At 46.4% G+C, this 25,623-nt stretch overlaps 2 protein-coding genes across 14 annotated transcripts in view; one reads left to right on the top strand and one right to left on the bottom strand.

Moving 5' to 3' along the window:
- Nucleotides 1-17,298, top strand: part of HVCN1 (hydrogen voltage gated channel 1) — a 29,160-nt gene extending 11,862 nt beyond the window's left edge. For all 9 annotated transcript variants that reach the window (XM_082667315.1, XM_082667320.1, XM_082667314.1 and 6 more), the window contains 5 exons: nt 7,711-7,983; nt 12,770-12,874; nt 14,449-14,680; nt 16,686-16,798; nt 17,162-17,298. In XM_082667315.1, coding sequence (XP_082523441.1) covers nt 7,711-7,983; nt 12,770-12,874; nt 14,449-14,680; nt 16,686-16,798; nt 17,162-17,227 — 789 coding nt within the window. In that variant the 3' untranslated portion in view covers nt 17,228-17,298. The remainder of the gene's footprint in view (nt 1-7,710; nt 7,984-12,769; nt 12,875-14,448; nt 14,681-16,685; nt 16,799-17,161) is intronic.
- Nucleotides 17,299-17,492: 194 nt separating this feature from the next.
- The window catches only part of TCTN1 (tectonic family member 1), a 29,050-nt gene continuing 20,919 nt past the window's right edge, over nt 17,493-25,623 (bottom strand). For 3 of the 5 annotated variants that reach the window (XM_082668076.1, XM_082668078.1, XM_082668079.1), the window contains 5 exons: nt 24,443-24,568; nt 23,080-23,204; nt 21,309-21,471; nt 19,122-19,247; nt 18,536-18,685 (listed from right to left, as the gene is read on the bottom strand). In XM_082668076.1, coding sequence (XP_082524202.1) covers nt 18,542-18,685; nt 19,122-19,247; nt 21,309-21,471; nt 23,080-23,204; nt 24,443-24,568 — 684 coding nt within the window. In that variant the 3' untranslated portion in view covers nt 18,536-18,541. Of the gene's footprint in view, nt 17,624-18,535; nt 18,686-19,121; nt 19,248-21,308; nt 21,472-23,079; nt 23,205-23,696; nt 23,826-24,442; nt 24,569-25,623 lie in introns of those variants that run through there. The other 2 variants (XM_082668077.1, XM_082668075.1) reach the window with 2 other exon arrangements.

The following is a 25,623-nucleotide window of genomic DNA, read 5'->3' as shown; positions in this document are numbered from 1 at the left end:
CATTTTTTTTAAAAGTCTTATTTCAGGAAAGTTTTCTTGAATTATATCTTGAACCATTCTGTTCCATTGTTTTGGTTTTCTTATTCAGGGATTCCAGTTGTATACATTAGTTATGTGTGTGTGTCTGTATGTATGTGTATATATATATATTTTTTCATTCTCCCTCCCTCCCCACTCCCCCCAAATACTTCATTCTCTGCAGGTTAGATCTTATTACATAAATGACTATTTCTTATGGTTAAACTTAATAGGAAAAAAAAAAGTTTCTCTTCACCCTCCAACCCAATCCCAATCCCTATCCCTTCATAGAGGTAACCACTTTGTTTGGGTTGTTGATTTTGTTTTTAACAAAAATGGCATTATACATTTTGATCTGTAATATGCTGGTTTTTACTTGATCATAGATGAAAGACACCTTTCTATGTCAGTACGTACAGCCACACTGGCGTACTGCATTCTTAACAGCTGTGTGGTATTCCATAGTGTGGTCTACCACAGTGTATTTAACCATGGACCTTGAGGTTGTAGCAGGTCTGCAGTGAGCATGATGCGTGAGTGTCTTTTTGCTCATGTGTGAGTCCCTTGTCAGGTCAAACAATGACATTTAAAATTTTGATAGAAACTGGTTTAAGGCTAATCCTCCTTTGCTCCCATGCCTGGCACATTGGAGAGACTCAAATATTTTTTCGAAAGATGAAGCTGCCTCATTGCCCTCCTAAGAAGGATGTACCCATTTCCTTGCCCAGCAGGTGGTATAGGGGAGTGCCTTCCTCCCCCCATCTCTGTCACCCTGCCACACCAGGTGACTTTGGGCAGTAGGTCTCCCCTCCCCAAACTTCAGTTTCCCCTTCTGTAGAATGGAGAGACCACACCTCCCTGTCCTACCTCCTTCTCAGGATTTTTGTCAGCATCAAGTGAGAGCAAGAGGGGATGGAGGTGGCCTATAAGCAGCAAACAAAAAGAAACAAGTGGTTTTGTGACCTCCAAAGGAGCCTGCTTTCTCCCAGGAATGCAGGATGGATGTGTGGCCCACGAAGATGAGAGAGAGAATGAGAGAGCACATGGTCTGTAGTACCCTTGGGCTGACTCGGACACACACCCTCTGTATTAGCTTCCTGGGGTCGCCATAACAAATGACCACAAACCAGATGGCTTAAAACAACAGACATTTATTCTCTCAGTTCTGAAGTCCAGAGTTCTAAAATCAGCGTGTTGGCTGGGTTAGAGGGAGGCTCAGAGGGAGGGTCTGTTCCATCCCTTTCTCCGAGCTTCTGGTGGTTGCTGGCAATCCTTGGCGTTCCTTGGCTTGTAGATGCATCACTCCAGTCTCCGCCTCCATCTTCTCATGGCCTTCTCCTCTGTGTGTCCTCTCCTCTTCTTGTAAGGACACCAGTCACTGGATTTAGGGTCCACCCTAAATCCAGAATGGTTTTATTGCAAGATCTTTTTTTTTGGCCTCACTGTGTGGCTTGCGGGATATTAGTTCCCTGACCAGGGATTGAACCCAGGCCCTCGGCAGCGAAAGCACGGAGTCCTAATCTCTGGACCACCAGGGAATTCCCAGCAAGATCTTTAACTAATTACATCTGCAAAGGCCTGTATTCCAAGCAAGGTCATATTCTGAGGTTTCAGAGGGACATGAATTTGGGGGCAGCCACAATACATCCCACTACACCCTCCTAACAGGCAGATCTCCAGTCACGGGCTGCCTGGCTTTTTCTCGGCCATGTCTTCTAACACGGGGGCTCCAGGTCATACAGCTCAAGGGCATATCCTGGCTCTGCCATTTTCTGAGTGTATGACTTTGGACAAGGCACCTTTTTCACCCAGACCCAAAATGATGGCTTCGACCTCAGAGGGGTGTTAGGAATTAAAATGAAATGGTGCATTTAAGGAATTTACCGGTGTGCTGATACGACAAATAATCAACAATCAACAATAATAGATGTTGCTGCTGTTGTGTCTTGTTTGGGGTACGAGTATTGATTAATAAGCAAATCAGGGGCTTCTCTGGCGGTGCAGTGGTTGGGAGCCCGCCTGCCCATGCGGGGGACGCAGGTTCGTGCCCCGGTCCGGGAGGATCCCGCATGCCGCGGAACGGCTGGGCCTGTGAGCCATGGCCGCTGGGCCTGCGCATCCGGAGCCTGTGCTCTGCGGTGGGAGAGGCCACAGCAGTGAGAGGCCCGCACACCGCAAAAAAAAAAAAAAAAGCAAATCAGGTCCCTAAAAGTAGGCTGTGGGAGGGAACAGGGAAATGGGGACTTACGGGATATTAGGCCCTGGCAATCAAGAGTCGGCTGACTTTCTTTAAAAGTACCTTTTTCAGTGATTGTTGAATGACCATGAAATAGGGACTTCCCCCTCCTACAGATGGCAGCTTCAGAGTCTGTAAGAATAGACATTCACAAGAACGTTTTCTTCTCCATCAATCGTGGGTCTGTTTTTCTTGTTTTCCCCCTCTTTCCCAGGTAGTAATTTTTCAGATATAATACCTGTCATGTGTAAACCAGAAGTAGGCGATTACCTTTGATGGGTAGCTCCTGCGGTTTTGCTGTTAATGCATTTATTAAATACTTATTGAGTAAGTATTTATTAAATACTTATTGAGCCCCTCCCTGTGACTGGAGGAGGAAGAGCATCTGCCCTCCCAGACCAGTGCTGGAGACAGACAACCCTGAGATGTCAAAGTGTTTGTTAGTGAGGGGCTTGATGGGGAAGTAGAGGAAGGACCCTCACCCAGCAGGCGGCGGTTAAGGAAGACCTCCCAGGGGAGGTAAAATCAACGTCTGTAAGACTTGAAAGAGAACTAGGGTGAGACAGGCGAGGGTATTCCAGACAGGGGGCAGGCCGTGTGAAGTCCTGGAAGCAAGAGAGAGCATGGTTTATTCTAGAACCGCAATGCAGTTGGTGTAACTGGAGTGTGGCGGAGGCTGGGGAGGAGACCAAGAGAGCTTTGACCTTGTCCTGAAGGCAGCGGTTGGCAGTGGGTGAGGGTGGAGGGACTGAAGGTAATGGGAAGAGGGGGAGGATAGGCGAGGGCAGGGACACAGCCAGACCAGCCTTGGAGAAAGGTGACCCTGGCCACCACTGGGTGGAGAAAGGGTCAGAGGCAGGAGGCTGAGTGAGGAGGCTGGTGCTGGTGTCCCGGCAAGAGGTGAGAGCGGTAGGAGAGAGTTAGACGGAGAAGAGAAGGTGCAGCATGAGTGGTGTTTAGGAGGTTAGACTGACGGAGAGAGAGGAGCCAGGAATGATCTTTAGTTCTTGGCTTGAGCAGCAGGGTGGATGTGACACCATGACCTAGGGGAACATGTAAGGAAGAGTGGACTTGGGGGGAAAGATAAGAAATTAGTTCAGTTTGGGTCATAGCAACTAATGACCTGGCAGGATATCAGACAGCAGGCTGGAGGCTGATTTGCACCTGAGCAGCATTGAAAACACAGGTGTGTAGAGACCACCGAAGGGAGAGAGTCGCCCTGTGCCAGGACAAGCTCAGGGTTGGGGACTTGAGGACTTCCGGTGGCGTGGGGGCAGGGACATGGTACAGGAAGGGAGGCCAGAGATGGGAGAAAAATCAAGAGGCGCAGTTGTCAAACAGAACCAAGTCCACAGTGTGAGAGAATACAGTCCAGTCCAGCTGGAACCATAGTTGTGGGCTTTGATACGGAAAGGTGACCCCAGAGAGAGCAATGCCAGGATATATTGGGACAGCAAGGGTTAATGCAGGGGAGATGGAGATGGGGGTGTCCAGTGCCAGGGCCTCCACTGATCTAGATTCTCCGGGTTGCACGTGAAAGAAACAACTCAATCTATATAGCTTCAGCCAGAAAAGGAATCTTTCAGTTCATGTAACTAAATAGTCTGGGGGTTGCAGAGCAGGCAGCGGGGCTAGTAACCAGAGAAACGAGATATCCATGGGTGATGATGAAGTTGGAGGAGTGGAGGTGAGAGCTTTTGTTGTTGAGGAATAATAATACCAGCTGGTGCTTACAGAGGGGCTGCTCCAGGCTAGGCACTGAGGCCAGTGGTCCCCGTAGCTCACTGAGTCAGTCCTTCCGTCCCACTCAGGCAAGGTGGGGGGATCCCGAGAGCTGAGAGTCCAGAGTGGGTGGTGCAGTTGCTGAGGCCCACAACGTTTTCATGATCTTTGCCCTTTTCTGGAACTTTTCTGCTTCCAGAATGACAGATTTTTGACTTAAAACCAGAGTTGTTTTGTGCTCTGCTGGGTGCCATAAATATTTTCATCCCAAATTACTGAAAGTTGCTTCTTTACTGGGTGCAAAGTTTCAAAAAAAATTTCCTTTCCTGTATGAAATATAAAATGTGGTTTTTGCAAAGCACCCTGTGGTTCCCACCATGCTGAGAACTAGTACGGGAGGTTTCCATCTGCTAGGTGAGGTGTTTTGAGGGGGGCAGATTATGGCCAGTAGCCACCCAGAGAGATTTGGGACATCTGTGGGCCTGGCCCTTAGCCAGCCCTGGGAACCCAGCAATTGGAGGGCTGGCATGGGAGACAGGGCACCAGTGCCCTCAGCCAACAGGCACTTGATGGGCTTCTGTTCTAGGTCAGGTGTCACATGATACTCTGGGGACATGGACTCTTGTATCTACGTGTTTATATTTTTCCATCAAATTTGGAAATTTTCTTCAGCCATTATTTCTCCAAATATTTTTCCTTTCATCTCCTTTTGGTACTCCAGGTACATGTATATTAGTCCACTTAATATTGTCCCTGAGGCTCTATTCTTCCCCCTACTCCCAGTCTTTTTTCTCTCCATGCTTCCACTGGATATTTTCAATTTTTTATCTTTTAGTTCACTGAACTTTTCTTCTGCAGCATCTAATCAGCTATTAAGCCCATCCAGTGATTTTTCATTTCATATATGTATTTTTCTGTTCTAGAGTATCAATTTGGATCTTTTTTGTAGTTTACATTTCTCTTTTGAGATTCTCCATTTGTTCCCTCATTAAGTTCATGTTTTCCTTGAAATCCTTGAACATATTTAGAATAGCTATTTTCAAGTCTCTGTTGGCCAATTCCATACCTCTGTCCCTCTTGAGCTATTAAGCTAATTTTTCTATTGGTTATGGCCACATTTTTTCTGCTTATTTATCTGCCTAGTAATTTTTTATTATATGTTGGACATTATGAATGTTATGTTGTTGAGGGTGTTTTGCTGTCTTCCTCAAAAGAGCACTTTTGAGTTTTATTCCAACGGGCAGTTAATTTACTTAGGGATAAGTTTGATCTTTTGAAGAAGCCTTATTTTTAAGCTTAGTTGGGAGAGGTCTAAGGTAGCCCTGACTGGAGGGCTAGATTAGGTCTACTTATAAGGCATGGCTTTTTTGGAATTTCTACTGCATGCTCAGAGTGTTCAACAAGATCTCTCTACTCTAGCTGTTTGGAACTCAGATCTCCTAACTCAGCCCTGTGTAATTGGCAGTAATTCAGCTCACAGTTCCCCAAGAGTTTTTTTTTTTCCCTGAAAGTTATATTTTGCCCTGCCTCATGGAGTCTTGCTCTGCACATGTGGACTCAGCTAAAGTCCAATTTTTTTAGTTTCTTCTCTGCGCTGCTTCCTTTTCTCTGGTACCTTGACACACAAATTCCTGAGGAAGGAAAGTTCAATAGCCCTGAACTATAATCTTTGTCTCCAGAGTCCAGAAAGTACTTCCAGGCAGGTGATTGTGGGGGCTCATCTCATTTGTTTCTCTTCTCTCAGGGATCACAGTAAATTTCATATATTTTATCCAGTTTTATAGTTTATCTAGTCTTATGGCAGTTGCTTTAACTGGTATAGTTAATTTTATGGCAGTTGCTGTAACTGGTGTAGTTGTTTATACCAGTTACTGTATCATGGTCAGAATCAGAAATCCCATTCTTTTGTATGTTTATGCTCACATTTTACACATTCCGAAAACAATATATAGTAATATTTTGCGGCCATTGACGTAGGAAGAAAACTAGGAGAGTGTGGAATCCCAGATGCCAATGAAGGAAGTTTTTGAAGAAAGGGAGTGATCTGCTGTGTTCAGTACTGCTGAGGGGGTACACGTGGATGTCATCAGTGATACACAGAGACATAGTTCATTCATTTTAACTGTGTATAAAATTCCATCACATGAATAGAGAAAATTCACTTCTCTATCTCCTATCATTTAGGTGAACATTTGCAGTGAACATTCTTGAACATGTTACTGATTTGAGTACATGTGGGTGAGTTTCTCTTTGAAGCCTATCTAGGGGTGGGATTACTAGATCATTAACTAGTACAGCTTCCTCTTGACAAAACAATGCCAGATTGCTTCCAAAAATAGTGGTGCCAGTGTCTGTTCCTGTCTTCAGGGTTCAGGAGACCCCCTTTGCTTCACACATTCACCAGCATTTGCTAGTGTAGACTTAAATTCTTGCCAATGTGAGGAACAAAAAGCTGTGTGATTGTTACGTCAATTCACATTTTCCTGAATATTAGTGAAGTTGAGTGTCTTGGCCATCTGGGTTTCCTCTCATGTGACCTGCCTGTTAATATCCACTACCTAATTTTACATGGAGTTGTATTTTTTGGGTAAGATTTCATTATATATTCTGAACACTAAAATCTTTGTCTATTAAATACATTGGAAATATTTACTCCCAGTCTGTGGTGTATCTGACTTTGTACAGATGTGTGTGTGAGGAAGAGAGAGCAAGAGATAAAAGTTTTTAGCTTTGATGAGTTAGGTCTATTCATTTCTTTTGTGTTTTGTGTCTTAGTTAAGCAATCCTTCCCAGACCTGAGGTCATAAAGATACTTGTCTGTATTTTGTTCTAAGACTTTTAAAGTTTTTAAAAATACATTTATATAGGTTAACACAACTGAAATTTACTCGGTGTGTGGTGTGAGGTAGGGATTTTTTTTTTTTCCCTGTTGGGAAAGCCAGATATCCTAACCTCTCCAGTGTTTTCTCACTGACCTGTACTGCCATTGCCATCACATCCAGGTTCCCACGGGGACCTGGGTCTGTTTGGGGCTCTTTTTTCCTGTTATGCTGATCATATTGCCTATTCTAGTAAGCATACATGAAAGTTTTCATTATTGAACTTTATAAAAAATGTGATGTCTGGTAGGGTAAGTTGGGCAAAGGAATGGGAGGATATTTGCTTTTTTGCTTTGAAGTCCATCCATCTTTAAACAGCTGTCCATAATGTATTTAAAACAGCACTGGCTGAACTCAGGAAAAATCCGCTTGCTGCTCAGACCTTTCCAGGACTGATCTGTGGCATGGAAGGTGGGGAGGGTGGCTTCACTTTTGTGTGAAACTTCGGGTACTTTTACTTTTGCCTTTGCTCTCTCCCCGCCCTGCCAACTCTCACCTCTGGGGTTTTAGGTTGTGATGTCTCTGAACCATGGGCTGCTCTTCCAGTATTTACATGAGGGCCTGTGGTGGGTGTTTTGCGACTGGGTGGCAGTACCTCTCCTGTTGGTTACTGCCAACCAGACCACAGTGGCAGGCCTGACGGAATCTGGGGTTTCCTGTTGCCTCACCGGCCCTGAGACCCTGGATTCCAAAAATAAATGCACGAGAAACCACTGTGACCTCATGGTCTGTGCTTGCACGGTGCTTTGAGCACGGGGACTGTCTTCACCCCGTGGCCCGGCCCAGCGGGGGCCCTGCTCCCCCAGAGTGACAGATGGGCCACCTGAGCGCTTCCTCTCTGTCCCCTCCCTTCAGGCAGTCACCCGCAGGGCCAAGGTGGCTCCCGCCGACAGGATGAGCAAGTTCTTGAAGCACTTCACCGTCGTTGGCGATGACTGCCACGCGTGGAACATCAACTACAAGAAATGGGAGAATGAAGAGGAGGAGGAGGAGGAGCCACCGCCCACACCGGCCTCGGGCGCAGAGGGCAGAGATGCCGATCCTACCGCGGCCCCTGCCCCCGTGCCCAGGCCCCGCCTCGACTTCAGGACCACTTTGAGGAAGCTCTTCAGCGCCCACAGGTTTCAGGTAGGTGGGCAGAGGCCCGAGATGCCTGGGGTGGGGCAGAGCCGTCAGCAAAGAGTCACGAGGGCAGGGTAGGGGCCCTTCTCTGCCACCAGCTTCTTCACTCCACAGACATCTACGGAGCACTGACCATGTGCTGGGCAGGTCCCATGTGGTCTGGGGCAAAGTAAGTCTTAATCCAAAAGTCAATTAAAGTTCATCACCTGATGAAAATGGATAAACAAAATGTGATCTATCTGTCCTCAGCCATAAAAAGGACTGAAGCACTGACACATGCTACAATTCGGATGAACCTTGTCAACGTGATCCTAAGTGGAAGAAGCCAGACACAAAAGGCCACATGTCTTATAATTCCATTTATATGAAATGTCAGAACACGTAAATCCACAGAGACAGCAGACTGGAGGGAATGGGACGGGGGGAGTGACTGCTTAATGGATACAGAGTTTCCATTTGCAGGAATGAAAACATTCCGGAACTAGATAGCGGTGATGGTTGCACAACCTTGTGAATGTGCTTAATGCCTCTGAACTTTATGCCAACTTTAAAATAGTTAAAATGGTAAATTTTATGTTATGCAAAATTTACCACACACACACAAAGGAGACCGGGGGCGGGGGGGCATCTCTTCTTTTGTGAAGTGATGCCAAAAATATCTGCCTTGCTTAACCCACCGCCAGCCTCCAGGTGTGGTTATGGGGAGACCCTGAGAGGGAGACGCAGACTTCAAAGAATGGCAAAGGGAATGGGACTTCTACAGGGTTCAATGTCTGTCCCAACATCTGCCGATTTTGAAGGACAAACGCGGGTGGAGTCTGGCCAGCCCTGTCTGAACCCCACCCCACGTCCCCGATGTGGGCAGGCAGGTGTCTGGAAGCATGTTCTGAGTCCCAGGAGAAAGCAGGAGGCTCCTTGTCAGCCCAGTCCCTGAACGGAGCCATTTTGGGGTCCCTGCTGCAGGGATAACTACGATAATCCAGCCCCTCCCTAGAGCTAATGCCCCCCCTGGAAGCAGAGAGAAGCAGCCCTTGCCTCTCCCATCACTGACTTTGTTCCATGGTAAATAGAAAGAAGGAATTATTTTAGTCTTTTTTTTTCCACTCTTGTGTGACTTAGAGAAACAAAGCAGGCAACACAGCACTCCTGACAGCTTAGTGCTTTCCTCTGTGGCTCTGACAGAAGAGAAGACGTGGTGTTAAGTTGTTGGTGTTGAACTCCCAAACCCTCAATTTCAGAGAGAAGGAAGGAGCCAGCTTCCTTCCAGCTGCAAGGGGAGCCCTTGGGAGGTCCCACCTCTCCTGACCGGGCCCCCCAGGGGCACGTGGCTCTGGGGGAAAGCAGAGTAGAGACGTTTATTCATTCACTCAGCAGTGCAGTCGCTTCTTAGTTTCTACTATGTGCCAGGGGTACAGCAGTGAGTGTGGTGGGCATGTCCCTGCCCTCAGTCTTGGAGGATTAATGGTCCGTGAAGAGGTGGGCATTCCAGTAATCAGACAGATGCTGGAATCAAGTGGAGAGAAGTCCTCTGTAGGGAAACTGACGGGGGCTCTCAGAGATCTTGGGGGTGGGGGAGACCTGACCTAGGATGTGAGGTGGAGGACGTGTGGCAGAGGAGGTGACATTTCACCTGATACCTCAAGGTTGGGCAGTAGTGAGCTCTGTGGATGGAAGGGGAGGAGCTTCCCAGGCAGAGGGGGCTGTGTTTGCAAAGGGCCGGGGGTCGGAAAGGGTCTTCAGTATTCGAGAATTTGAGAAGGGTCCACGTGGCATATATGTATCCAGTAGAGGGAGAGGAGGCACTGGAAGGCCATCCGTGGGCAGTGGACAGCCATCGAAGGTTCTGAGTATGGGGGTGGGGAGGGGTTGACATGAGCAGTTTGTAGAAGGGCCCAGAGTAGAAGCAGGGAGGCCACCTTGGAGTAGGGGTGAGGGTTTAAGGGTTTGATCTCTGCAGATAGAATCAGCATACAGGAAGATTCTGGAATCCCTTTCTTGGGTGCAGTCTCCACCTATTCCCATGGTTTGAGGTGACCAAGGTGACATGATATATAGTTAACTGTTGTCACTTCTCCCACAGAATGGCACAACCAACCAAGGGAGAGAATTTGGGGTGAGTCAGGCCTCTGTGGAAACCATGGACGGACAGGGTAGCTGGGCTAGGGGAGGATGGCCAGGAAGGCCAGGAACCTCACTTCTATTACCTGCTCACCGGGGCCGGGCCCTCTGCTGAGCGCTCCTCACACATTATCTCACATGATGCTCCCCTTGTCACTCAGGGTAGAAAATGTGGCCAACCCCATTATCCCCTGAAGGAAGCTGAAGCTTAGAGTTAACGTTGAGGCTCAGTGGAGTTGAGAGCTGTGCCCAAGGTCCAGGCTAACGGGGGGAGCCGGCCCAGGACTGGCTGCCCCACAGTCCACGCTCTGCGCTGCTGCGTGCTGAGGCTAGGCACACCCATTTTCCAGTGACGATTTGGAATTAACCAGCTTCCCTGAATTCTCAGCATTTTTCTTTGTGATGTGGCTCCCTTCAGAACTAGTACTGCCTTGTGAACTGGCAAATTCAGGGCCTTAGGGATTAGTTCATAGAAGCTGCAGTTGGGACCTGGGCATTATAGTTTGTGACCTTGGGTCTCTCTCTCACTTCTTAAAATTGAGGTGAGATTCACATAAAGTTAATCACTTTAAAGTGAATAATTCAGTGGCATTTATTTAGTACATTCACAATGTTGTCCAACTGTCAACCACTATCTAGTTCCAGAACATTTCCATCACCCCAAAAAGAGATCTAGTACCCATTAAACAATAATCCCCAATCCCTGATAAACACTAATCTTTCTGTCTCTATTGATTTGCCTGTTCTGGACATTTCATGTAAATGGAATCATAAAATATATGTGGTCTTTTGTGTTGGGCTTCTTTCACTTAGCATAATATTTTCTAGGTTCATCCACATTGTAGCATGTGTCAGTGCTTTCATTCTTTTTTTTTTGCGGTACGCGGGCCTCTCACTGTTGTGGCCTCTCCTGTTGCGGAGCACAGGCTCTGGACGCACAGGCTCAGCGGCCATGGCTCATGGGCCCAGCCGCTCCGCGGCATGTGGGATCTTCCCAGACTGGGAATATATATGTATATATATATATATATATATATATATATATATATTATATTCAGTCTGTTTTTAATAACTCTGTGCCTTGGTTTTAGACCAGATGAGCTCTTAGATCCCTTTAGGTCTAAAAACCAAAGAGGGAGGGAGGAAAGAAAGAAGGAAAGAAAGACCTCACCTGAGGCTTGAGTATTTTTTTGGCTGCATTGGGTCTTTGTTGCTGTGCATGGGCTTTCTCTAGTTGTGGCGAGCAGGGGCTACTCTTCCTTGCAGTGCACGGGCTTCTCATTGCGGTGGCTTCTCTTGTTGCGGAGCACGGGCTCTAGGCGTGCAGGCTTCAGTAGTTGTGGCACACGGGCTTAGTAGTTGTGGCTCGCAGGCTCAGTAGTTGTGGTGCACAGGCTTAGTTGCTCCGTGGCATGTGGGATCTTCCCGGACCAGGGATCGAACCCACGTCCCCTGCATTGGCAGGCAGATTCTTAACCACTGAGCCACCAAGGAAGTCCCTTGAACCTTTACTAAGCTCCTGAATTTGGATTTGTCTGAAAACTTCATTACAAAGCACTTTGCCATACAATTTTCACAATAAACCATGTCATCAAATACTTAATTACTGAAATAATTACTACAAGTTGAAATGGTCAAAAGGTTTAAGAGTCCACTCTTTATAGGCCTGAACTTGTTTAATTTCACCCTGAAACTGTAGAAACTGCCAAGATAATGGCGGATTAATTTTCAGAGATCAAAATCTATCTACCTGGGAGTGTAAGAGGCAAGGCCCTGGGGGAAGTAAGTGATGGTCCAGTATTTCCAAGGGAAGAGAAGGGTCACGCAGTGTCCTTTGGGGTTCCTCCCGTTGCTGCCATTTCCACCACCACCATGTCATCCCCAGGGTCTCCCCAAATGCCGTCACCTCCACCCCACCTTTAATGTCCTCACCATCATCACCACCTCCGTCACCATGACTACCCCCACTGCCATTGATAAGACCACCCACTCACTTCACCCTGGTTCCCACCTTCCTCCCCCCTCCAGCAGGTCACAAAACCCACCGGATTGTCTTTCCTACAGCAGCTCTTCTCTGTTCTCCAGGAGACGCAGGACTCCCTCCCCCTTCACTCCCAGCGAGCACGTGGGAGTTGGGGTGGGTACCTCACGGCTCCAGCCAGAAGCTGTTTCATGGGCACAGTGGACGTCACTCTAACCCAGCTGCCTGGAGGAGGCCATATCTCTGAGGCTGGATGTTTTAAATTTTAAATTGCTTATTGAGCATCTGTTCTGGGCGTACCCTGGCAAGAGCAATCCCCAGAACTAGAAAAATAAATGCTTCTAGAAACTTTAGTATATTTTGCCATCTAGGAATTAGCAGTTTGGTTGGAGAGATGCTGAGAAGCAGTGAATTTATGAGTAAGAGAAAGACCAATGGTGACCGAGGGTCAGTCACTGGGCCACACGGAGGCTTTAGGAGGACAGGCACTGCCCAGGGCTGGAAGGAGGGGCTCCTGTCCAGAGGAGCTGGCCCCCAGCAGGCTCCCTGCAGGGCGCTCGGGCTGTGGGCAGTGGCCTACCATCCTTGGCGTCTTTCCCCAGTGGTTTCACTCAGATGTTTCCAGCCCTTAAAGATGAAAGGAGGGTCCCCATTTAGGTCTCATGGTTTCTTGCTTCTTCCCTTGGTCCACAGGTTATCATCATCTGCCTGGTCGTTCTGGATGCCCTCCTGGTGCTCGCCGAGCTCGTTCTGGACCTAAAGATCATCCAGCCTGACAAGAATAACTATGCCGCCAGGGTAGTGTGTCCGCAGCCCTTTAATGTGGTTCACTCTGTGGGTGGGCAGGGTGGGGCAGCACCTGCCTTGGAGTAACCAGGCCTATTTGAGGGTAGTTTGATTGGGTGCTTTCAGTCAAAGAGCAGAGAAAATGTCTTCCTTTCCCAATTATAGATACGAATTTACTACAAGCAGGAAACCTCCTCAAGTCACTTGATGGCTTGAACCTTGAGCTATCCTAGACCACTGAGCTGGAGTTTGTCACTGATTATCAAACCAGGAGCATGATTCCTTCCCATCCCCCAGAGGAAGATGAGCTGTTTTTCCTCCTGTCAACATTCTGATGTGGTCCCTGTGCTGGAGCCATTTGGGGGGGATGTGCCCACCATTTATTCCCTGATTCACAGTTCCTGCCTGAGCCCGTCCCAGACATTCACCCAAAGGGCAGTGGACACACTGAAAATGCATTGTGCGGCCCATCACCAGTAACTGGGGAGAAGGCCAGGGGCTTAAAAGCATCTCCCCACACCCTTTGAAAAAAATTCAGTGGACAATGCAAAAATGTCTTTTCAAATGGTAAAAGAGCAGGCAGAAAATATTAAACCTCCTTCCTACTCGTGGCCCCTTTCACCATGGCAGCCGTTAACGTTTTCTTCTGTGCCAACCCAAGTCCTCCCATAGATGATTATCTTTCCTCTCCCTGTTGTTTAATAGAATCAGTAATATACCTCCTATACTCACTGTCTTGTGCCTTTTTCTTTACTTTTTATTATGAAAAGTGGCAAATATACATTTTGCTGTATTTGCTTTCTTTATATATATATATGTATCCACAAACACACCCCACACCCATCTATTTTTGTCTGACCATTCAAAAGTAAGTTAGACATCACGGCACTTCGCCCCTAAATACTAAATATCCAAACTGTCCCAAATTTGGTCACTGTGAGCCTCTTCGAGCTGACTGCTCTGTCCTCTTGACATGACTCCATAGCCTTTGAGCGTTTCCTTGTTTTCTGGCCCTGGATGATGTCCCAGCTCATTCGTACTTTCCCTGCCCCAGAATGGAAAAGGTTACTTTAGTGAAGGCTAGTATTTATAAATCAAGATCTGGGAACTCTCTTCACTTACCACCTTACCATCATTTCTAGTCGATACATACGGATCAGCCTTGGTCTTTTGAACAATTGTGTAATGCTCCATGTGGAGATACCATAATGCATTTAACAAGTGCCCTAGTCTAGTGGACGTTTCTGTTGTTCTCCAAACAATGTAGAAAATCTTTTGTTCTGCAAATGATGTTGCAGTAAATATCCTTACTGTCTTTGTGCACGCGTGAGCTTTGCAGGGCCAAAGGGCATGGCGGATGTTTTCAACTGCCATTGCCCCATTGCCCTTCAGAGAGCAACGTGTGTGCTGTTCTCAGCCACAGTCCGGCCCGAGAACAGCGCCTGGTGCTGGCAGGAATTTGCGATTGGTCAAATGAATGGATTCTCTCGGTGACTGGGCAGGGGCATTCAAGGCCAGCTCGTCCGTGTGACCTGCCCCAGCCCATGACAGCCTGAGTCTACTCTGTATCTCCTTGTCCCCTTCAGGTGTTCCACTACATGAGCATTGCCATCTTGACCTTTTTTATGATGGAGATTTTCTTTAAAATATTTGTCTTCCGCTTGGAGTTCTTTCACCACAAGTTTGAAATCCTGGACGCCATCGTCGTGGTGGTTTCCTTCATCCTCGACGTTGTCCTCCTTTTCCGGGAGCATGAGTTTGAGGCTCTAGGGCTGCTGATTCTGCTCCGCCTATGGCGGGTGGCCCGGATCATCAACGGTATGTCCCCTGCGCTCCTGGGCTGGGGGGGGGGGGGCGGGGGATGGGACAGTGGGTGGAGCCTGGAAGGGGCGCAGAGGCCCTGGTCCTCCTCCTCTTGGCAACCAAGAGAAACATGGTCTGCTTTGGTGTCCCACCGTCACCTTTGTGGCTACAAACTGACACCAGGACGTGTTCTCTGAGAGGAAGTGCCTTTCTCCTTCAGACTCTCATTTCTATGATTACTGAAAGATGGTTATGGCAAGGGTTAGACTAATCCCTGATCAATCCCTGCCAGCTTGGTTCCCAAAGCACCTTTGTTTTTCATTTGGTGTTTCCTGGAGAGTGTTCTACCAAACCCCATCCCACCTTGGGAGGGGCACCTTCGGAAGGGGAGCAAGGAAGCTGAGAAATGCTGTACACTAGACTCTGCCCCCTTTGAGAAAGTCACAACACGAGTTAGCATGATGAAGGCTCTGAGAACTGTAATTGTTTTCCAAGTTGACCAGTTCAACACTTTGGGAGGAAATAACACCTATGAGCATGCTGTAGACTCTGGCTCTGGAGGACACACTTGGGGAAATACTGCTTTACCGTATTTCAGGTACAGATCCTCTTCCTCACACACTCTCTGTTGGTGCAGGGAGCCTCCATGTCAGAGAAGCCATTTGTGCTGTGGTTTTATGTGGACCTAGTGACTGGTTAGCGGTTCAGCCATCAGCGAACTAGTCAGAGTTGATCAAATGCCTGTCCTCAGACTTGCCGCATCAGAATCACCCTCGACACTTTAAGGGGAGAGTCTGGTGTGGAGCCCAGAGGGAGGTGTCCGTCTGTGAAGCACTCCCAGGTGACTGGGTGTCCAGCAGGGTTGGGAATCCCTAGACTAGTGCCCAACACGACGGGCTGTGGGTCGCTGTCAGGAGACTGACTGAGCGACAGTGCAGCCTGTTGGAAGCAGGCCCATCCCCTGCTGTGGCCGCCTGCTGTGGTGCCACCTGGCCGGGGAAAGGGCTGTGAGAGCGGCTCTGTCGGGCATGTGGGCTTTGGGGGCGGCCAGTTCAGACCTAGTGATTAAAGTAAAGCCTATTAAGAACCTTTATTTGGGTTCTGTCAAAGGAAATAATGGAGGCTTTTCAGATAATATTTTAGATGCTTATGTCGATTTTTTCATCTAATCTAACAGAAAAATACTCTCTGCAAAGGTTATGTGAGGTAGATAGACCATGACTGATTATAAATGACTCATGAAGCAGTTACTACCCAGTACTCTTACATCACACTGTTGTGAGATTTGTTCATTTTCTTTGTCTAAATGGCAGCGAGGCATATGACTGGCTATTGCCCGTTATTACACTGCTATCAAATTTAGTAGCGTGACTGAAGCAACACAAGGCTAAACCGGATTCAGTGAGACAACCAGGAACACTGTGGACCAGAGGCGGCTACTCCCAGGCCTTGTGGGCGCCACACGTGTGGGGGAAGGTCCAGACTCTGTCACTCACACTTGGAAAGGGGCAGAGCAGCCCTACTGCAGCCCAGTCTTTGAGGCCGTGTCTGCAGTGTGGTGTGGGCATTTGGGAGCCCCCCCCCCCAGCCCCCAAGCCAAGATGCAGGTCATTGTCTGACAACTGGCCACAGCTCTGGAGGCAGAAAGTTGGCAAAGTGACAGTCCCAACCCCAAGCTTGAGCGTTTCCAGGCTTGCACTTAGTGCCTTTTGAACAACTGCTGCTAAGTAGCAAGACTGTTGTGAACTGCCCCCTACTAAGGAGCTTAACCTTCATCTGGTCAGTGATTATTTTTAAGGATTTCTCACACCAGAAAAGCCAAAGAAGTATTTCACAGCTGGGTACTGAGTAGCTCAGAAATGAAAACTCTGACCCTCCTAGTTCTGATGCCTTTAAGCCATGATGACTGTTTTACTTGTCACCATTCTTCCCAGTTATACATTTGTAAGGAATACAGTTTTTTTCCCAAGGGGCTAAATTAGAGACCAGTATCATGGAGACCCTCGCAATTATTTTTCAGGGATAATTATCTCGGTTAAGACACGTTCTGAACGGCAGCTACTAAGGTTAAAACAGATAAATATACAACTGGCCACCAAGATCCAACACCTTGAATTCAGCTGCTCTGAGAAGGTAAGAAGGTGTCTGGGAAAACGCCCTCTGTGAACACAGATCGTTCCCTCCCTCCAGCACTGAGCTTCTCCAGGCCAGGCCTCTGCTCACTCAGTGCCCTTAGCCTGGAGCCCACTTCCCTCGGTCAGGCCTTCCTTGTCCTTTTGGATTCAGTTTAGGCGTTGCCTCCTTCCCTGCAGCTTTGCCAGGTCTCTCTCCTCACTGCCGTCGCTGCTGGGCCCCGGCTGACTGATTGCATGAGGAGTATGGCTTTCATTCAGCTCTGCTTCCCTGTGCGTGTCTGCGGCTCACTGTGTGACTGCCACATCCCTGGTGAGGCTCAGAAGGTAAATTCAGTTATTTGTCTGCTTTTTGTAATAACAGGAACAAGAAATTGAAAGACTTAACAAGCTATTGAGACAGCATGGACTTCTTGGTGAGGTGAACTAGAGGCATACCTGCTCCACCCACCCCAAAGGGAAGACCTGCCTCACGGGCTTGTGACGAGGAAGACAGCCGCCCCTCCTGGGGCCACGTTGGGGAGAGGTTTGCTTTGATGGCTTTGTCTCACTGCTGCCAGCTCGGATTCTGGGGGACACAGTCTTTCAGAGGCTCTATTTCTTCCTTGGTGTGACTGAGAATGTCCCATCCCATTCCCACCCCACACTGTTTAACAAATGTATCATAAACTATATTTTTCTCATGCTGAACACTTGACTCTTGCTTGAAAATGAACAACAAGCTGGACAATTACTAGCTGTATATAAAACTTAATCTCATCAAATGTACAGTTTTCACAATTCACACGTATATTAAGGAACCAGTGCATCCTTTCATATGACCACTCTGAAAGACAAAAGAGAAAAAAGAGAGCTACCTTAGCTATCAGCACATTCTAGAAAAATATTTTCTATTTCCAAGCTGTTCTAAAGAGCTAATCACAATGTCCCCCAAGGGGCTTGTTCTCAAGTACCCAGCCCCTCCTCTGCGTCCTCCAACTTTTAGCTGGCTCCACCCAGTTCTGCACCCTGACAACATTTTTCTCAATTACTGTACAATTAATGTATAAAATAAACTCTCTCCTTCCCGCAGGCCCTCCTACTGTATTCTTTCTAGGTTCAACTGCTTGGAATCACTCTGTGGCATCCTATACCGGCCCACTAGCTGGAGAGCAAGCTAGCTTCAGTGCCTGGTACAGAAGTAGCAATTAGACCCAAGACTCCACTGTAATTAACGTGACATTTGGGGGAAGATCCCCTCGTGAGGCCTTGTACTCTACTTGCATGATTTTATACCACTTGCTATTTTTGTACTCATTTTAACGGGACCTGAAAAGCCTGAACTAAAAATAATATTTTAGTATATGTGCTGCCGAAGCGAGCACTAAAAATAATATTTTAAAAAATAACTCACATTAAAGCAGGGGATGAATAAACTGGATAAACCCTCAACGCCTGCACTACTTCAAGGTCTGTTCTCTTTACGTTCTTCCCAAAGGTGCAACTTGGCTCCCGCATATGACCTATGTACTGAGAGTACTGGAAATGGCCAAGCCAGACCCCTTCTAAAGTCAAAGCAAGTAGAATGAAATTCCCAAAGGGAGAAAAGAGAGGAGGGAAGTGAGTGGAGAGGGGAAGTGTGTCGGTCTGGGGGCAACCTCAAGGGTTATACGTATAATAAAGTGGGATGTCTCCAAGGAGCCCTGGGCCCCACACGCGCTTGATTAGGTAGGTGTGGTGTAGTTTCCCTATTTAATGACTTACGTCAAACAAATGGGAAGAAGAAATTAAAGGGCAGCCTAGCATTGATGGTTGGGCGAGCTCTGAAGCCTGCCTCTGCAGGTGCAGACACATCCACAAAAGTAACCGCAGTGGAAATAAGAATTGTCCTTTTATTTCCTGAGTTGGTCTGTAATAAAAAAAAATCAGAGTGATGCAAGCCCTACCCTCCAGTGTATTCACCAGGATAACAAAGATGGGACAGCTTTCATTTCCTTCCTCACCCAACCACTGTTGGTTCATGAATCTGGTAGGTACGTGGAGGGCTAATCAGCCATTAACTCAGAGGAGAGATACAATTTTCACTCAGGTTGTCCTAACACATCGATGTCATTCACAACTCAAGACAAGAGTTTTAAAAGATCAAGTCTAAACAAGAATGTTAATGTGAATAAAACCCCTGTGTTCAGGGGAGTTTTTTCTCCAAATAAAAGATAATGACTGCTAAATTGTTTTAAGAATCCAGATTGTTTAAATTTTAATTATCTTTTTTACAAAATAAATTTCACCTATCACAGTTTTGTCTGGACTCGTGTCTTAACCTATACCTTTAAAATTAGGCCTACCTCAGGAAACGAGGATGAAATCAGATTTGCAGTTACATTGACGATTTTAGCCTGTGGGTTCAATAAGGATCCGTATTTAGTCCACTTCACTTCTATAGCCAACGCCACTGGGAGCTGGCAAGAATCCTGCCAAACAAAATGCCATTAATCAATTTGAGTATTAAACAACCTCAAGTCAAACTTAATCTGCAGTTCAGAGTTTTAATTACAAAATGTTTCACATATTACAAAATGTTCTGAACAAGAGGATGAATAGACTCTAGAAGTTCAGATAAAAACAGCTTAGAAAAAGCACATATTTTAAAGTACTCAATGCTCCAAAAATATTTTAACACCTAAAGCATAATTTTTCCATCCCTTCCCATCTCTAAAGAGGCCAGCATTACCTGGCAGCTGTGGTAACCCCAACACCCAACTGTGGAACCTCCAGGGCCTTAACAGCTCTAACTGCACCTGCCTGTTTACATCTACCTCAGAGATACTTCAGGAGCGAAGTTGGCACGGGGGGAGGGGGGAGAGGGAGAACGGTATTATTAACAGACAGAAATTAAACCTGACTGCATATCATGTTAAAATGCACTTAGAGGAAATTTAAGTGCTTCCTTGTCACTTACCTGATTTCATCAGTTGGCAATTAAGATGCTACATGGGGGTATACAGGCGGCATCTTAAGCTGTCACAGATGTTAACTCTCCCTCTGCACCGAGAGCACTGGTGCCACAATGAAGCTGCCCGAGTTCAGGCTAGACACTGGGACCTGGGCCTGAGGCCTCTGCCCAGGACCCCTGTTTGCTCAGCCCCAAGGGGAAAATGGGCAAGGGGGCCTTCCAGACCTCTTTCCTGCCTTTACAGTCTCATCAATTGGCAAATGTAATAATGTTGAAGCTGCCCAACGGGGAGATGGAGTTCCACTGGAGTATTCTACTTTTGTGTGTGAAATTTTTCCACAATAAAAAGTTTAAAAAAATACATCTCTTTAGGGCATGAAAAGCTAGCAGGCCTGCTAAATTTGGTGCCTGCCAAAAAGGCACAGGTGGAATTCCTTGGCTTAAAACTGCCTTTTAAGAAATTTGCAAGCTGAAAAATCCTTGAGAATATCCTGTTATTAGGAAAAGATGCAACACGCAGCTGGTATCAACTGAGCTTAGCAGATGCTCTCGTGCTGGCTATGCCTAGAAGGCTGGTACAAAACCCGTTCCAGGCCCTCTGAGCTCCCTGACCAGCACAGACCCCAGCAGTGCTAGTGTCTGCACTGCTGCCCCTCTCCCCTCAACCTATGTCTTCCCTTCTGAGGGATAAGTAATAACTGGATGTCTTAACCATCTCTGAGAAACTAGAAGCAATTTGCCTGGTTCACTGAGGCAGCAGAGCTGAGCCAAGACTTAGGTGAACAGCAGGGACTGAGTAACCACGGGTCCCTGCTGGGGACTCGGTGGGGAGGGCAGGATCGGAGCTAGTCCTCACCCCCATTATCCCCACGCTATAAATGTGCTAAGCAGGTAATGAGAGGCCTGAAGAAACTGTGACAAGAAAAAGCCGGGCAATTAAAGGATAAGATGGGGAGCACGCCTGCGGTGACGGGGGCTGGCCCACATTCTGACTGCTGAGACAAAAGAAAAAGGTGGGCAGAAGAACCGCACGTGATCCAGAACCTATTTGGAGGACGTCAACTTCCATTAAACTCTTCTGGGAACTTTAGAATTGAAAGCTCTGACATGTGGACTGCTTTTATAGACCAGGGAACAACGGATGGGACAGCTGTGCAGACGGAAGTCTTGTTGAAACAGTTCTGACATTTACCTATCATATCACGATGCCTAGAGAAGGCCTTACATAACACCAACAAGGAATAGGATGGTGACTGGTAGTGGTTTCCATTTATGGAGTGACCACTAGGCACCATGAATGTTACCTCATTTAACTCTCAACAAGTCCATGAGGTCAGTAATATAGCTATCAGATGAGGAAACAGAGGCTCAAACCTGTAAAACCACTGGCCAAAGGCGACAATGCTAACTAGGGGCAAAATCAGTGTTCAAGATCCAGGCTCATCTAACGACAAAGCCCAAGCTCCTACCCAGAGCCCCCCACCGCCAGCTCCCCCACTGCCTCTACCTCCCCACAGTGAGGGGCAGGTGCACGTTGGAGAGACCACTAGCATGTGGCCTTCAACTTCTCCCCCTTTACCTTCATGTGGGACGTCTGGGTGATGAAGTGGACGGGTACCCAGTCCAGCACATCCTGGGCCTGGGAATTTCCAAAAGGGGCCACATAATCTGGGAAGCCCTGGCCCTTCAGCAGGCTCTCCACCTTCTGCGCTACCAGCCTACACGCGATAGCTTTGGTCAGTCTTTTGGGAAAGGAAACAAGGTCAACCGAATGAGGTGATTGTTCAGACCTGCAGTTTTTTGTGTTTTTTTTTAAATAAGTGTCAGGGTCATATTTTATTTTGACATTTCTCTGGTACACAAAAAAGTACTAAAAAATGAGAGACAAGGTATTAGCCTTTATGTTACAACTGCGAAATGCATCACTTTAATACAGTGTTAGTACCCATAACATCTCTGATTATAGAATATCGTACCTGCAGTTTTTACAGCCCTCAACAACACGCATATTCTCTCTAGTTTCTTTTCTCACTCTCTAAAAGGGGATTTTTTGAAGTGAAAGTGTCTCTCACTTTGTGAAATCTTGGTTGGCCAGGGAGATGAATCCAAAACAATGTTTCCCAAACTGTATTCCATGGAGAGGCTCTGTACAAGAAGGGTTCCATGGCCAAAAATTTGGGAACTATTGCATACCCATGTCCCCCCTGAAGTACACTGGTGTACTGAAGACTCTGAGAAGTGCTTACTTAGTAAGGAATCATGTTTTTAACTTTAATTTGGTGTTTCCCAAACATACTGGACCACAGACTTACCCCTACTGACATGTTATGGAAATGTATCCCATGGAACCCTCTTTGAGAAATGCTAGTCTAAAGCAATCAGAATGATGTAAATGGTGAATATTGGTCTAACCAAAATAATGATGTAGATACCCTGGGGAGACATAAGGATGGGAAGTGAGCGGGTGGTGGGGTAGGGGATCAAAGGAGAAAGAGCCAAATCTTCATCCTCCACAGTGGGAGCTCAATAAATAAAAAAAGTCATAATAAAATAGATAAGCAACAAGGGCCTATTGTATAGCAAAGGGAACTATGTTCAATTGCTGTAATAACCTATAACGGAAAAGAATCTGAATCTGAAAAGAATATAACTGAATCACTTTGCTGTACACCTGAAATTATAAATCAACTATACTTGAATAAAAAAATTAAAATTAAAAATAAATAAGTCATAAAACCAAAAAAATCAAGAAGTAGCATTACGTGTGGGTTATTTAAATATTTGGGGGTAAATTTCCAAAAAATCAGCTGTAAGAGTTGCAAGTGATTGTCTCTGGGATGGGGGAAATGAAGGTAAGAACTGCTGTCTTTAGAACAAGCCATGAAGAGCTGTTTGACATTTTACATTATGTTTGATAATAAAAAGATAAATTAAAAACAGATCACATTCAGGCTGCCTCTCATTGGGTTTGTTGTGCTGAGTACATTAAAATTCAGAAATAAAGGAAGGACTTTCAGAGAACATATTTTTGCTATGAACTCAAGAGCTATGCCACCTTAGAAACAAAACATACGAAGCCTTGAGATTTTTACTCTGCCATATTTGATAAGCGCAAGGGTTGTAACACTTTCCTTTGAATCATGACAAATGGTTTACGGTTATGAGAATTAAAATTAGAAAACCAAAACTACAACATTGTAAGTTACTGTTACTGTTGCTACTACCCACTAATAATAATGCTAATGAGCCTGTCAGCTGATGTAGAGTTCTGATTAAAATGCAAAGGGTAAGAATGCTTTGTTTTCTGATCAACACAAATGGGCTCCAACAGAAGCAAGTTACTCTCTTACCTGAGTTTACAGCCAGATTGCATGTTGTAACCAAATAATACTGGGGTCCGGATCCCCGCTATTGCTAAGCAGTCTTGCTCAGCTGTGCTACGAAGAAGAGTAAGTTGTCCGTATCTGTTCGTGGTCTGCATAATCCCAGACATTCACAGAAGGTTAAGGGAGTTGCCCAGTACTAAAGCAGCTGATTCTTAAGAGATGGTGTCATATGAGTCACATGGGAGAGACCCAAATATCCCTTTCTCTAGGTCTCGGGAATTTTGACAGTTATTTCCCAGAAGAAGGCAAAAAATAGTTATAACTGTTTTCCTTGATTAGGAGATCCTCAGGAGAAAACTTCTCAGAAACAGGCCCTTCAAAATTAACTCCAAATTTTCAAAATCACTCAATTTGTTTAAGAGTCTCTGTTTAAGTATAAAATTAAATACCTCTAAATGTCTGTCAAGCTTTCTGTCTTAAGATTTTCACTGTAAGACACTGACACTCTCCTGCGCTGTACTGCTCCACCCTGTCAGGCTCCACACAGCCCTACCTGCTGTGCAGGCAGAGGCACCCACAGGAAGCTCTGGCGAGAGTCCAGCCCTCAGGACTCTCAGCAATAAGAAGTGCAGCCCACACACATGGACAGGGAAATCAAGCTTCTCTATGGTGCCAAAAGGATATCCCTTCTGAGGCTGAAATCCAGCAGCTAACGGGAGTCCCACAACATAACCAGGGTTTCCACTGAGAGGAACTGGCTTTGTATTTTGCTGAAAGACAATGCAGAAATGCCCCAAGTAATTCTCTTTTTTTTTTTTTTTTTTTTTTTTGCGGTACGCGGGCCTCTCACTGTTGTGGCCTCTCCCGTTGCGGAGCACAAGCTCCGGACGCGCAGGCTCAGCGGCCATGGCTCACGGGCCTAGCCGCTCCACGGCACGTGGGATATTCCCGGACCGGGGCACGAACCCGTGTCCCCTGCATCGGCAGGCGGACTCTCAACCACTGCGCCACCAGGGAAGCCCAGTAATTCTCATTTTAATAAGGAAATGGCAGAGAGAAAATGAAATGGTTTTCATAATGTGGGATTACCAACCAATAAAAGAATCTCTCTCCCTACTCAGAACTATAAATATATCTGCTGAGTGTAGGAGTACATCATGCTGTAAAAGAACAAGCTCACATGGAAGAGCATCTTATTCCCAAATGGAAAAGATACAAGGACTCTGGCTTGATTTCATTACAAGCTCCACAGGATACATGCAAGTCCTTTGTTCCATACAAATGGTTAGAAGTGGTAATACTTCTAATTTGATTTTTTTTTCCCCACTAAGTCATGATTTCTTTATACTTGGCAATTACATACTTATACAAAACTGATCAAACTTACCTGAATAAAATAAATTTCAAACTTTTGTTGGAATGGAACCATCGCACTGCTAACCGCTCCCAGAAGAACAAAGACATCAGCTTTTATTATCTCACCTGCATTTGTATACGTGAGGATATACTTCACCTAAAAAACAAAATGATACTTCAAATACACCTGTTTCCAATAAATTTCTGTAGCTGTATTAATAACTCAGATAAAAAAACATGTATCTAGGAGGCAAATCCTTTCCCACTTCTCCACGTGTTAAAGCTTTTCTCTCCTGTCCAATCGGATCATGGGAAGTGTTATCTCAGCATCAGCCCCAGCTGACAGACAGGGGCATCTAAGCCTTTCTGTGCCCAATTACATAAGTTCCAAATCAGCTGGTCTGAGCAGAATGTAATCAGCCTATCTGTGCAGATAAATGTGCTAAAACAACAGCAGCAGGACTTCCCTGGTGGTTCAGTGATTAAGACTCTGCACTCCCAATGCAGGGGCCCAGGTTTGATCCCTGGTCAGGGAACTACATCCTGCATGCCGCAACTAAAGGAGCCCGCATGCTGCAACTAAAAGATCCTGCATGCCACAACTAAAAGATCCCACATGCCACAATGAAGATCCTGTGTGCCGCAACTAAGACCCAGCGCAGCCAAATAAATAAATATTAAAAAAAAAAACATGGGGCTTCCCTGGTGGCACAGTGGTTGAGAATCTGCCTACCAATGCAGGGGACACGGGTTCGAGCCCTGATCTGGGAGGATCCCACATGCCGTGGAGCAACTAGGCCCATGAGCCACAACTACTGAGCCTGCACGTCTGGAGCCTGTGCTCCGCAACAAGAGAGGCCGCAATAGTGAGAGGCCCGCGCACCGCGATGAAGAGTGGCCCCCGCTTGCCACAACTAGAGAAAGCACTTGCACAGAAACAAAGACCCAACACAGCAAAAATAAATAAATTAATAAACTCCTACTCCCAACATCTAAAAAAAACCAAACAAACAAACACAACAGCAGCAACAACAAATTTTGACGTATCCTTGTAAGTTACTAGGTTTGTGGAGAAAAATTACACGATTATTTCAGAGACAAAGAAGCGACCTCTGATGAGATAGGATAAAGGGAAGTAGGAGGCCAAGACAAGAAAAGTGATACCATCGGATGGCCAGAGCCCCCTTTGGAGGGCGTCCAGTTACCCCTCAG

The sequence above is a fragment of the Grampus griseus genome (assembly GCF_964374135.1).
Source record: "Grampus griseus genome assembly, chromosome: 12".
NCBI classification, from domain to species: domain Eukaryota; kingdom Metazoa; phylum Chordata; class Mammalia; order Artiodactyla; family Delphinidae; genus Grampus; species Grampus griseus.
This window is presented reverse-complemented; position numbering and strand designations above follow the sequence as displayed.